We start from the raw sequence: 15668 nt of genomic DNA, 5'->3' as shown, positions 1-15668 counted from the left end.
GGAGATCAGCTCGGTGCTTTGTGACCGCCTGGAGGGGTGGGATAGGGAGGGTGGGAGGGAGGGAGACGCAAGAGGGAAGGGATATGGGAACAGATGTATATGTATAACTGATTCAATTTGTTATAAAGCAGAAACTAATAAAATAAATAAATAAATACATAAAAAAGAAGCCAGATGCAAAAGGCAGCACAGCCTATGATTCCCTGTATACGAAGTGTCCGGAACACGCGATTCCATAGAGACCCCAATTCGTGGGATCGGTGGATGGGAAGTTGTTGAAGTTATGGTTTAATGGGTACAGGGTTTTATTCTGGGGTGATGGAAATGTTTTGTATCTTGACAGAAGGGGTACTTGCACAGCGTTGTGAATATACTAAATGCTACTGAATGGTATACTTTAAAATGGTTAGTTTTATGTTATGTGATTTTCACCTCAATTAAAAAAAAATCAATTCAACACCTTTAAAAAAAACCCAGTAGTCCACATGATTATTAAAATAACCTCCTAACAGGCATAGATTCTTTGCAGTTTTTCTTCAGCTAGTATAAAGAAGACCTTTGCCTGTGAAATACTGATCAACCAGGAAATAATTATTTCTGACTCAAACGTTATTCTTAAAAAGATATAATAACAAATTATCTGATGTCAATAATAAAAGCTAAGGGTGTCTTCTGAGTTTAAAAAAAAATAAAAAAATAAAAAAACAGATGTGTCAAAACACATTATGGTATATCCATACCCCACATACACACAATGGCACTTCATACCGCTACAAAAAAAGAATATTACCATTTATGTGCCTACACAGAAGACATCCTCTTAGTTTTTAAGAGGAAAAGTCCAATTGCAAAAATGCTTGTGTGTATAGAATGAGCCCATTTTCATAAAGTGATAATATATAATTCTGCATAGACCAAATAGCCAAAAACATACATATGCTGTGTTCTTGTTTTATTTTTATTTCGGGCAAGACTTATTTGCTTTAAGAGTAATTTCTGGCAACAAGATATAAAGAGAATGTAACTCCTCATTCCTGAAATCTCTCTGATATCTTTTGATAAAGACGACTGTTAGGGGCTTCCCTGGTGGCACAGTGGTTGAGAGTCCGCCTGCTGATGCAGGGGACACGGGTTCGTGCCCCGGTCCGGGAAGATCCCACATGCCGCGGAGCGGCTGAGCCTGTGAGCCATGGCCGCTGAGCCTGCGCGCCCGGAGCCTGTGCTCCGCAACGGGAGAGGCCACAACAGTGAGAGGCCCGCATACCGCAAACAAAAACAAAAACAAAAAACAGTTCCGGTCTGGAAGACAACCAGGAGGCTGCGTCTTAAGTCTCATTTACACACCCACTAAGAATAGTACCAGAGTTTTACTCATTCAAGGGCCCCATGGTGACAACCATCAGATCATTTTCCTTAAGTTTCTTTCCCAAATTATTAGTCAATAATTTTCTCAATAGTGAATGCCACTCCTCTGTAAAGGCTGTGATTCTAAATCTTTTCCCTACACAATACACCTTAGTGATATACATTCCCATCTCTACTCATAGTTCCACTATACCCACGACTGGGTTGAGTTGAGGGACCAATCGCCAACTATATACCGGTTACAGTGCTAGAAACACAGTGATGAACAAAATGCATGTACCCTTTGAGGAACTAACTGCATAGAACAGTGTTCTTTGACTTTTATCACCCATTTTACATCATGACCTAGTAATATATGGGTGTATTTGTTTGTATATATTAACAGTGACATATATGACTAAAGGTTTCATGAAACAATACTCTTACACTCTGATGTTTTCTAATCTAGAAGTGGTTTTTTTACATGCTGGTTGTGACCCCTAAATTAATTTTTGATACACTAATAGGTCACAACCCACCACTGGAAATACTGTGGTCCATATGCTATGCCAGGCCTCCTTTCTGCCCTCTGCCCTTTGAGCAATAAATACCACGTTAAAATCCTTATCTAGTCCAATGTGAACACACAACAAAAGTTTAAGTACACTCAGCAAAACATTTTCCTCTGGAAAAAATAAAGTGAAAAGTCTACAATTTTTCTCATGCTAAGATTTTGTATTAGATATTGCTTGATCTGATGGAAGACAACCAAAAATAATAAAACTTCATGGAATTTTGATGATCCTCTTGTTTACTCTAGGAGGAAGAGAACGGCCAAACTTGGTGCCAAATGGCTTCCAAAACAGGATATATCAAAGCAACCCAGTCAACACCTTTCATTCCCTCTGTCTTGGGGCATCGAATGTCGCAAGAGAAACACTTGCAGACAACAGTTTCTATCACTAAACTCTGCAGGACAACTCTTCCCAGAACAAAAGACAATAAAGCTTCATTAACGCTGACCTTAGTTATTTGGAATTTGGCATGAAACTTTAAACATTTTTAGCCACATTTACCTTTGCCAGTCTAAGAAGGAAGAGATTGATGAGCAAATTAAGAGCAAGAAGAAGACTGTAAGAAAAATGTTTACCTTATTTGAGAGAAAAAACTCCATCTAACATCACGGAGCATCAGCACAATAATACCAGTGTGATAAATTCTCATTACCAATCACTTTTATCTACTTGTTAAGGCAACTTTGGCAGGGCTTGTATTTGGCAAAACGGTCAAACTTGTTCAAAATATTATTTGTACTTCAGTAAAGCTGCATTTACTTTAAAATAGGCTGTGATTCAGAAAAACATTCAAAATTTTAGTGAGTGCCTGAAGTTATTCTGTTAGTAAGCTCTTACAGTATTATACACCTTAATTTTCTTCTTTTTTTTTTTTTTGGCCACACCATGCAGCTTGTTGATCTCAGTTGATCTCAGGGACTGAACCTGGGCCGCAGCAGTGAAAGCCTGGAATCCTAACCACTAGACCACCAAGGAACTCCCAGCACCTTCTCCTTTTTTTTTTTTTTTAGTATTTACTTATTTATTTAGCTGCGCCGGGTCTTAGTTGCAGCATGCGGGACCTAGTTCCCTGATCAGGGATTGAACCCAGGCCCCCTGCATTGGAAGCACAGAGTTTTAACCACTGGGCCACCAGGGAAGTCCCCACCTTAATTCATAAATACTGCTCTCACAGGCACAAACCTCAGGTCTTTCTATGGAAAGCAGAATGTTCTAGTATTCTGACTCCAACAGCTGGAAAGTTTTATTTTCTTCCACTCAAAATAAATTTATGTTATACAGAAGAAACACTAAGTATTGCTTTATTTTTCTTCATCATGACCCCCATTAAGACAATCCTAGACTTCCCTATTTAAATGCCATTATACTGAATCTTAAAGTCTTAGTTCTTTTTGACTCTAATAAGGATTCGATCTCCCGATAATTTCAAATACTAGGGAATTTTTTAAAAAAATTCTATAGTCCCTGAGTTTATACCATAAAATGTGCACTTCCCCAAAATGCCCTGCTTACTAAATGACAATGTTCCTAGTACCTTTTTTCCAGTGTATTCTCTATGGTTAAAGGGGAATGGAAGAAAGGGAAAGGGAAGGTGAGGGGGGAGAAGGAAGGGGGAGAAGGGTGGCACGGAAGAGGGGTAGAGGGAGGGGACAAACACCAGATGGTCTTTTACCCAAAATTACATTTCACACAGGCGCTGAACAATGAGGCTACCATCGTTCTAAACTCATTCACGTTAACTCATTGCAAAGATGACAGAAACTTAAGACTAATGAATCCATACAGGTGCAGTTCTTTAGACACCAAGATGGACAGTATCCAAGAGAAATGACTGCTGAAGGATTCTGCCTGTTTCCCCCCACCCACCCCCCAAAGATGAAACGTTTATTTTAACCGGGCACCAGAATATAACCTGATCGCAGGGGCAGATAGGGGAAGACAGCAGAGGAAGACTCCAGGAGTAGTTTACCTTCAAACAGTTCTGCCTCTTTTTCAATCGCAGTCATCATCCATCCATTGCTTTCTGGACGCATGGTCTCCTTAGTGACTAAATCATGATATTTCCATGTCGGATGGTGAGATTTTTGTTTCCCAAACTCAACCTTAACAACCACCAGGGGAACTTGTTAAATATATTGATTCCCAGTCCCACCCCAGACTTGCTGAGCCAGAATCTCTAGAGAAGAATCTTAAGTTTCTAAATGATGTCAAATTCAGGCTGTTGGCTCTTTGCCTTTCTGCCGGGCGGGATCCTACCAGCACATCAATCAAAGGAGCCACACAGCTGCTCTGATAAAGGATTGATGACTTAAAAATTACAGTTTGGACAGGACTACTAGAAGTTTATTTGAAAAACACAGGACTAATTCCAGTAAGGTAAAGAAGGGGACAGACTATGGTAACAGTAGCCATGAAAAATGTTTGTCTAGGTTCAAATATTCAGCCAATAAGCATTATAAATCTAGAAGGTGAAATACAACACAAACAGATGGCTGCATTGCCTCTCTGGCACACTAGGGATCATCTGTATATTCTAAACCTTCACATCACCATGGGATTTAGAATTGAATAATCACCCAAAACATGGCATGAGTCCCTAGATACTTTTATATTCTTTGGTCTATTGAATAATAATAGTTTGGAATGAAGACGTCTTAAAATAAAGACCACCAACTCTTCCCTCTACAACATTCAGAGATAAGAAAGGATCAGATGAAAGAGTAAATAATTACCTTCTAGAATTCCCCCTGCCGTCTTCATTTTACTTTTACTAAATATGAATTGTAGTCAAACAAACTTCATCTCTGAATTAGACCATTTAGAAAACAATATAGGAAAACACATATCAGGGATGTTAGTCAAGATCTGATTCAGCAGCTGTGTCTTCAAGTAATAAGGGCAACTCAAGTCAACTCTCAACAGTAATTTCCTCTGAGGAAACCTTTTCATTTTTTTCTTTATTCCTTGAGCTCCACCTCTCTCTTCTGGCACATTCTGCTCATCATACAGTACTGTGTACATTTATAGCACTTCATAAACAATAAAAAATAAATGATGTCTGTAGACCTAAGGCCTGGAGGGATCAATTCTTAGGCACAATTCCAAAGGTTAACTTTTAACCATATGGAAATTATGCTAAATGCCCTCAGATGTAGTGCTGAGATATTCTTATTTTCAAAGCAAAGTATATAATCATAATGTGGAATATAGTTGGCCATTCTGAATGGGTTTAATGTGTCAATGACTGGAAACTAAAACATTATCTTAATCTATCCATCTCTGTGTTATCTAACATCTCTAAAGTTGTAACCACATTTTAAACTAAAAAAATTAATCAATTCTCAGTTTCTCCTGATAGTGGGGGGAAAACCGTAGCGTGGATAATGCAAGAGAATAAGCCATCCAAAATTATCTGGGATTGTTTTAATATTCATGTTTCCTAGGGGGGTTTCTTTAGGGACCAATCAAATTACATTTTTATTAAGCTAGTAATGAAGCTCATGTCATTCTTTAAGTAAAAATACTTGACAACAGGGAAAGGCTCCAGTTCATGTTCAAGTTCCAATTTACTCAAGTGGCTGACCAGGGATTTTTGTACGGCAGCAAACAACCAAATAGGTAGATAGCCCACTAACAGCAGTTTCTCCTTGTGCATAATGAGTATAAAACATCTCAACACACTGAAGATTAATTGAGAATATATCCTATAGCACTTAGCAAATGCAAGGTTTCTATAAAGTTGTGAATTCCACTTGGAAATTCACCGTTTAGCACATAAGCTTCACTTTCCCTCGCCACTATGGTCACAAATAAGAAAGTAACAAGATCAGAGTTTCAGTAGGAATTCCAGTCCACTGTTATCCAGTTAATCACACTCATAACAAGAACTGCAAAATAATTTACATTCCATGTGATGAGTAGCTCTAATAAAATGAGATTAAAAGAAGGCAATCTGGATGAAAAGAAACAAGAAAATTGACCAATCTTGTGGTGTTTAGTATCATTTAGCAATAAAAGTCATAGGGAGAAGGGGCAGCAAACACAAAACTCAACAGCAACAACCAAAAAGCTAGACCACAAGAGAAAACGCTCAGCTCACACAATCACTGCTTTTTTAATTGCTTGGTGATAGTTTTCCATTATCTCCTAGTGACTACATGCATTTTTAATGAAGTATACACAACAAAGTTTCTTGACACTGAGGTTATCCTTGAAAAAGAAAAGCTATCCATAAAAGTATATACTGGTAGATCATTAGAAAATACTATGTAATTTTGGAAGAAATAAGGGTCCTATATTTCCCTTTCTGACCATCCACACATTAGTGAGTGTCCTCTAGGTTAAAGCAGAGGAAAGGCCAGACAAGGGAAATGCTCGGCCTAAAAGAGTAATCAAGTGTGTCCTTCACTGTGTAACAGACGAAGAGGAGAAGCAGCAGTCAAAAAAGGAAATCTAAGTTCCTAGCATATTGGAGGGGAAAATAATCACCTGTTAAATCTGGTACATAAACAAGAAGCCTAAAGTGTACACAGTGGGAGTTTATGTGTTGAAAACACATTATTACACGTGGAGAGGGTGACCATGACTCACAGCCACCGAATGAATCGTCATCCTTGACATTGTTAAGTTGCCACGATATCTTCTATAATAACATTTCTATTACAGCAGAATACTTAAAAATATTATTCTGTTGTTGGATAAAAGGTTGTACATTATTTTTCATTATGATAATCCTCCCCAAATATTGCTATTTAACAAATATTTGGGGACAAATATGATAGGGATAAAGGTTGATTTTTCTCCCCAGGAAACCTGCAGGAATTCCGCAGTCTCCGTTACCAAAAATTTCTTCCTCTCTCAGGATTTACCTTTCTTGGATTTGGCGCCAATCTTCAGTTTTGATGGCCAAGCAATCTGCGTATTTGTTTCCTCCATGATCTGTAGCAAAAATTAAGAGAAAATTATTGATTCCATTAAGAACTTGTATTTACAGACTTTTTTCCTGGAAAAAAAATTATTTTCAAGTCCTTAGCCTCATGTTGATGCAACAAAATGATCTCCTTTTAAAACAATGCAAAAAAAAAAAAAAAAAAACCTTGGGGGAAGGAAAGAGATGCATTTTTATAAGCCTTTAATCTATTAGAAATATTCACATATATTTTGTTACTCCCAGCGTTCCTCTCTGTGATGCTCCAGAATTCTAATGTACAGACGAAACCAAAAAGTACATGAACAAGTAATTAACCCAACTTGTTGCCAAACCATCCGAGATGCTTGTGCTGAATAAAACAATCACCAACAGATTGAAACACACCAAACATGATCCTTGTAATACAAAACGATGTGGGTTAGGCCTTCCTAAATGAAGCTTTTTTTTTTCTGGGGAAAAAAAAAATTAGCTTGCTTTGGACACATTTGTGTTTCATTAAAACTGATGAAAAGCCTCTAAACGGGACATCACGTCATAAGGCTGCATGTCCCATCATCCTTCGCCTCTCTAAGATGGCATTTTTGCCACACTTCTTTTGCAGTTACACGCACCTAACGCTGGCCAGAAGGACTTGAGACCCAAACGTGCTGAAGCACAAGAACAAGTGATTCAGGCATCTGCAGAGCAAAGGAAGTCGACAGTAAATGTGAGAAAAATGAGTAACCGAGAAAGGCTAACCCTTCATTCTTCTCCACTGTTATCACTTAAATTAGCCTAGTTCAATGTCTACTTTCATACCATGAATATAAAATTCACCCAACAACTGAATAAAAGCAAAGAACTGAACAAATCAGTAGGCAAATGACAGCAACTACCACTTATGGATTTAGAGGTAACTAAACAAATTCATGGTGAAGGCAATAAAACGCATGAACAGCGCAATTAATAAAAAGTACCTCCGTATTGGTTAGGTTCTGGGCACAAGGCTAAATGGTTAACATGTTAACGTGCATCATACTTCACTTAATCCCCTTTATCACAGCAGCAAAGGGCTTGCAGCAGATGTTTCGGCCTGTCAGCCCACAGATGCATTCTTACGCAATCCGCCATAAGTTTTTTTTAAATGTAAGCCAACATTTTTAAATCTGGGAATTTCACAGAGACATTTCTGTTTCTCTGGAAAACGTGGCAGATTTAGCACCTGGAGCCCACATTCCCACATGGCAACACTTGGCTGGCACTGAGGGCCAGATGCCCCCTTTAGTCAGGGTCAAGAGACCCTGGGCTGCCCTCCAACCCCCACTGGGTCTCCCACAATGAGATCAGGAGCCACTTGCCATTCTCATCACTGTGTCTGTATTACTCACTGGCCATTTATCATGGTGCCTGCATTGGTGTTTTTCTTAAGAGAAATAGCTCCCTACACCCATATCTCTATTAAAAATTGAAAAACAGGGCCTTCCCTGGTGGCGCAGTGGTTGGGAGTCCGCCTGCCGATGCAGGGGACACGGGTTCGTGCCCCGGTCCGGGAAGATCCCACATGCCGCGGAGCAGCTGGGCCCGTGAGCCATGGCCGCTGAGCCTGCGCGTCCGGAGCCTGTGCTCCGCAACGGGAGAGGTCACAGCAGTGAGAGGCCCACATACCGCAAAAAAAAAAAAAATTGAAAAACAAAAGTGAGGTCTTTACAAAGCCAAGGGACTGGCCTGACCCTGGAGGTTGTTTGCCCCAGCTCTCCGGATCTGGCCCCTGCCCCTTCTCCTCCCATCTATGCTGTCCTTGTTCATGTGTTTCATTGTCTTCTCCATGAAATTGCTTAGTTAACTGTAAATCCATATCTTTAGTTTTTATTGGAGTATAGTTGATTAACAACGTTAATTTCTACTACACAGCAAAGTGAATCAGGTATACATATACATATATCCACTCATTTTTAGATTCTTTTCCCATGTAGGTCGTTACAGAATACTGAATAGAGCTCCCCGTGCTATACAGCAGGTCCTTATGAGTTATCTATAGAGAAAGACAAATACCATATGAAGTCGCTTCTATGTGGAATCTTAAAAAAGGGTACAAATGAACTTATTTGTGAAACAGAAACAGAGTCACAGATGTAGAAAACAAACTTACGGGTACCAGGGGAAAAGGGGAGAGGAGGGATACATTGGGAGACTGGGGTTGACACATAAATCCGTATTTTAAAATAAAATAAATTATTATCACCCCCCTCCACTTCCTCGACTGCGGCCATACAGCCTCCCCAGGAAGGCGCCCAGCGGACCCCCCTCAGGGCCCCAGCTGCCCCCCTTCCCCAGCTCCCCCTCCGGCTCGGGCACCCTCCCAAGCAGCTCACTGTGTTCGCTTCCCTCCTAACCCTTACCACAGTCTGAAATTCTCCTGTTTTCTGTGTTTACTTGTTTATAGTTTGTCTCTGCAAAATAAAAGCGCTCTACCCTGCACACAGCAAGCGCAGATCTATTTGGGCAAATGAACCTACATAACACCCTTAGGAAGTGGATTCCTTTATTCCTCAAACAGCTGGGAAGCAGCAGAGTGGGGATAAAAACCCCAGACTGCTGACAAAAACTGTCCTTTTAACCACCATACTGTACTGAATATAGGGCCTCTATCTTTAAAGAATGTGTATATACACATTTGAAAACATGCTTTAGGATTTGTGCAGACTGACTGGTTTTAAGAACCTACAAATATTTGTCAAAAGCCTCCCTAGGTGCCCCAAGTGCCAGTACCCATAGCAATGAATAAGAAACAATTCCTGGTGCTCACGAGCTTACAGTCAAGTCAGGGACACAGACAGACAAAAAAGGCAACTACCTGACAATGGGGTGGGTGCTGGCACAGGGCCAGCTCACAGAGGTGGCTCTCGCTCCTATCACGAAAGGTCGGGGTCGGGGGAAGGTTAGTAAAGGGCTTCCCAAAATATAACCTGCAAAGTCACTCAAGTCCTGAAAGCCAAGTTAAAGCAAATTTATGAATGAGTTCATCAGCCACTAAACGAGGGCAGGAAGGCCCATTTAGGAGGGCTTTATCATTAGTCACATTTTGTCACCTGTTAGCTCTAGCTACTGTACACATAACTTCAAAGTGACTAAAATTTGACGGCACGTTTTCCTCTAAGGTGACTCAGGCACCTTAAGAGATAAAGTGGGAAATTAAGATCTTACTATTTATAATGCTATTGGTGGGGAGGCAGAAAGAAAATAATCTATATACTTTTTGTGAATGAAATAATTTGGCCATTTAATCCAGTAAATTACATCAGGTTCCATAACTATAAGACTTAATAAAGAAGCTTCCTTGTCAAATACGGTTGGAAGACATAACTTCCTGAAATCTTAATATCTGGAGAGCTTCCCAGAAATCACCGTGAATATGATCATCTCTTTTTATTAAACAGCAATAGAGGGACTTCCCTGGTGGCACAGTGGTTAAGAATCCGCCTGCCAATGCAGGGGACACGGGTTTGATTCGTGGTCCAGGAAGATCCCACATGCCGTGAAGTAACAAAGCCCGTGAGCCACAACTACTAAGCCTGTGCTCTAGAGCCCGCAAGCCACAACTACTGAGCCCACGTGCCACAACTACTGAAGCCCACGTGCCACAACTACTGAGCCCGTGTGCCACAACTACTGAAGCCCGCGTGCCTAGAGCCCGTGCTCCACAACAAGAGAAGCCACCGCGATGAGAAGCCTGCGCATGGCAAGGAAAAGTAGCCCGTGCTCACCGCAACTAGAGAAAGCCCACACACAGCAACGAGGACCCAACGCAGCCATAAATAAATAAACACCAACAGATGCTCCATAACAGAAAATCATTTGCCACAGAAAATATCCTATTAGCAGGTAACAGCCATCAAGTTGAAATGACTGCTTTACACACACTCCCTCTAGACCTCACACCAGTCCAGTGTCTCTATTGTGTAGTGAAGTGATGGGGCCCCCCAAAATTACATTCAACCTACCCACATCCACACTGTCTTTGAGAGGAAGAGACAATATCCTAAGCTTAGTATCCTTAATTCTAAAACCAGAGTTCTATCTTCTGTACCACATGATCTGCAAAGTCCAATGAGCTGCAATAAATGTCAAATTTTTTAGAGAAAAAAAATTATTAGTGATTGGAATTTGGCACCTGGAGCTGACCTTTCCCATATGACTAGGGAAAAAAAAAAAAGGCAATTCCATTGACTGTGGCCAGCCAAGGCCAACCTCACAGGTCATTCACCAGGCTGCAGCCCCCACACGGAGCTCTGCTGCAGTCCCCACATGGAGCTCTGCATGGATGCCTTCTCCAGGATCCCTTTATACGCTCATCACTGTGTTGAATCTAGTCATGAAGGGCAGGTGGCTCGAGAATCAAGGACCAGCTCTGCCGCTTTCTAGCTATCATGTTGGGCAAATTACTTTCAGCAGCCTCACTTTCTTCTCTGTACCATTAATGACTCACAGAGTTGTTGTGCTTCACGAAGAAAATATGTGAAAAACCCAAAGCACAGAGCATGGCATGTATTGATTGCTTGGTAATACCATTGTTGTGTTCATTCCACATTGATGACCTCTGGCCAGACACTGTCCTAGACACTAGGGATACAAGAGCAAACAAGACTGGGCTGCCCTCCAGGAGCTCGTGGTCTAGCAAGGAGAATACTAGTTAACCCACCATTAGGTACTGGGTGCCAAGCTGCAGAATGGGGAAGGGCAACAAGAGTGTACTGAAGGGATCCTAACCCAGCAGTGGACTGTCAAGAAAAGTTATCTCAAGGAAATGCCTATTAACACTGTGACCTAAAGGAGAAGGAAAAGTTGGCTAGTTGGGGAAAGAGGGGAGAAAGTGACCAAGGCAGAAGAGGAGTGTGTGTGTAGAGAGTTCTAGAAGGAGGGAGAGCAGGTACCCTGGAGGTCTGAGGGGGATTCAGTGCAGCAGAGGCGCTTCGAAGCCCCCTCACGCGGCCGAGCCAGGGACCTTGTCGCGCGTTTTCTCCAGCTGCCCACGTCTCCGCACACGGGCATGCACAGTAGAGACTTGAAGACACGACACAAAGTCAGCCAGGTCCTGTGCTCGTCTATCACCTGCTACAGGTAAACTCTGAGAACCAGCGCGGTAACCACCCACAGGCAGTCAGAGTCCCCACAGGAAGTTATCAATGAAGCTTTTTAAACCAGCCTCTCTGGTGACTCCAAGTCAGTTCCCACAGCTCAGACATTGCACACTGTTCATTGGTTTTCACCTCAGCCAATTACGGGAGCAGCACTAGCAGAAGAGCAGAGTAGCAGTAGGGCGCATGCTCAGGAGGAGGCGGTGGAAGCGCAGTTCTCTCCTGGGGGTGTGGGTGGAGACTGCTCCAGGAATCCCAGGACTGAAGCCGAATTACTGCAACAGGGGGCTGACAAGCGTGTCCCCTGGTAGCAGTAGGATACGGGTGGGGGTCGGGGAGCTGAAAGGCAGAAACCACGGCACTCAGCAAGTCCGAGGCTCTGTCTCTACCATGTTATGCTTAAAAAGATGTCCTAAATGGTCATCAAGACAAGTATTGTAGATAGGGGAACTGGAAAAGGTGAGGTCAGGAAGCTTGTGGCTGAAATTAAAGAAGCCACAAAACCTCTGGGGAAAAAATGACTATCTTACATCTCAAAAAAAAGAAAAAAAAATCCTAAAGTGAGTTCCATCGAGTTTTTTTTTTTACTCTTATTATGGCCCCTGTTTCCACCTTCACAAAACCAAAGCTTAAACAACAAACTACTAATTTTGAATCATGTTCTATAAACATCAAATCACACCTTAAATATTTTAAATACTTGTTTTAACTCATAATTCTTGATGCTGTAACCTTAATAAAGCAGCTAATGAATGGAGGTCAGAGATAAAGCTAGGATTTCTCCTAGAGGCAAAAAAAAAAAGAGCTAGAAAGCTTACAGGTGAATTCTACATGTTTTTAAAAAGATGTCCCAGGGCTACCAGACGACCCTGACCTAAAGGCTTACTTTCCTTTTCACAGATGCCATGTCCTTGAGTTGAACAACAGCTTGGGTGTGGACACAAGTCATGTCAAAGTCGCTGAGAAGACTGGGCTGTGGATGTAACAAGTTCCTAGTGCATCTGAAGGGTCAGCACGTTGGGAAAGCAGATGAACAGGAGTGACTGTCACAGGAGCTGCGGGCCATCTCTCACTGTCTTCAGGAAATCCAGACAGGTTTAAGAGAGAAGTGAGAATTAAAGTGACATTTTTTAAAAAAGCATGGAAATAGGAACACTGGAGCAGTTCATTCTGTGGATCTTATAATGTATGAAAACACTGACACCTTTTCAAAAGGATAATATACACTTCCCACAATCCAATTAATTCCTGTAAAACTTCACAATTAAATCAATTATCAGAAACCCATGATATGCCCTAATTTTTAAGCAAATCAGGATGATGTCCAAAAACTTCAGTTTGCATTCAAGAAATAATTCAATTAAGTGGCTAACACTGACCAACCCCTCTCCAAAAAATAAGTTGTTGATGTCCCTCAATTGTGTGACATTTGAATTGAAATTTGGGAAACATGCTTAAAATGAACTAGTGCTTCCCTGTGAAACAAAATCTATAAATACCCTGATGTCAGTTAAGCTAGGAATGCCTAGGTATACAAAGCCACAAAACCTCTGAGAAGGAAATGACTATCCTCGGTCTTAGGAAAAAAGAAACCTAAAGTGAGTTCCAGCTAGTGTTTTTTTCCTAAATTGTATTATTGTTCTGGCGTCCACCTTCACAAAATGAAAGCTTGAAGAACAAATATCTGATGTTGAGTCATTTTCAATAAACATTAAATGATACCTTGAATATTTTAAAGACTTGTTCTAACTCATAATTCTGGATGCTGTATGTTTAAAGCATCTCAAATAGGTCAGTGTCAACTTCTGGACGGCTTCACTCTCAAAAGAATCTCTTCTCAATCCTACCAATTTCTGCTAGGTTTCTTTAGCTGCTCTCATAATAGGCAGCAATTCTACATGTCATAAGGAGAGAGGAGATTTTGGAGGAGTCCATCTAAAAATATAATTATTTAAGGACTTCCCTGGTGGCGCAGTGGTTGAGAGTCCGCCTGCCGATGCAGGGGACGCGGGTTCGTGCCCCGGTCCGGGAAGATCCCACATGCCGCAGAGCGGCTGGGCCCGTGAGCCATGGCCGCTGAGCCTGCGCGTCCAGAGCCTGTGCTCCGCAACGGGAGAGGCCACAACAGTGAGAGGCCCATGTACCGCAAAAAATAATAATAATTATTATTTGAAAAATAACTTTTAAATTTCTGTTGTTAGGCTTACTGTACTCATTACTTACAGCGGACTAATTATTAAAATGTAACCTAATTCTTATGCTAATCTCAGATATAATGAATTGCAAATACTTATATTAACACGAGTATTTGACCTAAGAATACCAATTTTGAAATATATGAAGCAATTAAAATTAAGATTGTGGATATTAGGAAGAATACCTATTTTTATAGTTTATCTTTAAAGGGTACTTCATCATGAAAAATATGATGAAGATAGAAGCTGATAATAGCTTTGGAAACTAAAGAGCCATCTTAACATTCTAATTCATATTTGCTTTTCATAAACAGGGAGTAGTTTCCCTGATCAAAGAGTAATAGCACTGCTTCTTATATTAAAAAGGTACCTAATAAACATGGAAGCATATATTCTTATTTTGGTTTTAGTTTCGGTGGAGTAAGGGAGGGAAAGAAGGAAAGGAGGGTAATGTTTATATAAGCTGGAATATAGAAGCTTTTTTTTGATTGGAAGAAACTTCTATCAGCTATTGAAAAAAATTATCACAGATTTACATGGAATCATTTAAATAATTTCACTGTCCTTAAATAACCTGCCAAAATTAGAATAAAATAAACAAGCATAACTTAAATTACACATGTAGTTTCACCCATGATAAAAATAATTTCCATTTATATTCCTCAATGCTCAAGTCATAGTAGATTTTTTCCATCTCCAACAAATTCCAGATTAGCACACCATGTGGAAAGAGAACACATCTATGAATGTTCACTATACTACAACATTCTAAAAGTCTACAGCAATTATAGGATAATATCTTACAGATGAAGGAAACCTTTGCCAAACCAACAGCATTCTACTAATGTGCTCATTTTACCAAATTCTTCAATCCAGACGTAAAGTTAAAAATCCAAAGGTAAGTAATCAGCATGTCAGATCAACCTGAAACAAGTCTATTTATGCTGACTTTACTTGAAATATTTATTCTTGGACCAGGAAAAGAATGCTCGACATTTATACTCGAAACTACTGAAAATTCATCATTCAAAATGGCTACCAGCTGGGCGCCATCGGCAGCCTGATTCTCCAAGAAACCAACTCTTGTGTGCTTTATTTTCCTTGTACCAACAGAGAAATAAGGTCTATCTTCAGGGAGGAAGCTGTTTCAAGGTACTTCACATACTGATGGATTAGGAGTCAATTTGCTGGACTTCACCATGAGGGGAGCAAAGCGAGAAAAGAGCAACTAGAAGACACTGAAAAGTGGAGATGGGAAAGTAGTGAACTTCTCACACAAGGGGGTGTCTAAAAGCTGAGGATACTGATTTTGCTGAGACATTACAGGCCTCTGATATATTTCATTTTAAATCCAAGAAATGCATCTCAGTGATTCGGTTATTCATCGTCAGAACAACTGCTCACATTTGCCTGATGTTCACATACACTTGCCATGTACTCACAATAATCTTGTAAACCTTTTTTTATAGATAAGGAAATCAGGATTCAAAGAGGTTAAGCAGCAGATAGG

General features: G+C 40.6%; 1 protein-coding gene across 4 annotated transcripts in view; it reads right to left on the bottom strand.

The window, feature by feature from the left end:
• Positions 1-15668, bottom strand: part of BICC1 (BicC family RNA binding protein 1) — a 329762-nt gene that overhangs the window by 123197 nt on the left and 190897 nt on the right. For all 4 annotated transcript variants that reach the window (XM_081232419.1, XM_081232416.1, XM_081232417.1 and 1 more), the window contains one exon: positions 6788-6857. In XM_081232419.1, coding sequence (XP_081088545.1) covers positions 6788-6857 — 70 coding nt within the window. The remainder of the gene's footprint in view (positions 1-6787; positions 6858-15668) is intronic.

The sequence above is a fragment of the Mesoplodon bidens genome, assembly GCF_964165515.1.
Source record: "Mesoplodon bidens genome assembly, chromosome: 1".
In the NCBI taxonomy this organism is placed as follows: domain Eukaryota; kingdom Metazoa; phylum Chordata; class Mammalia; order Artiodactyla; family Ziphiidae; genus Mesoplodon; species Mesoplodon bidens.
The sequence above is the reverse complement of the archived record's forward strand: the minus strand, read 5'-3'. Positions and strand labels throughout refer to the sequence as shown.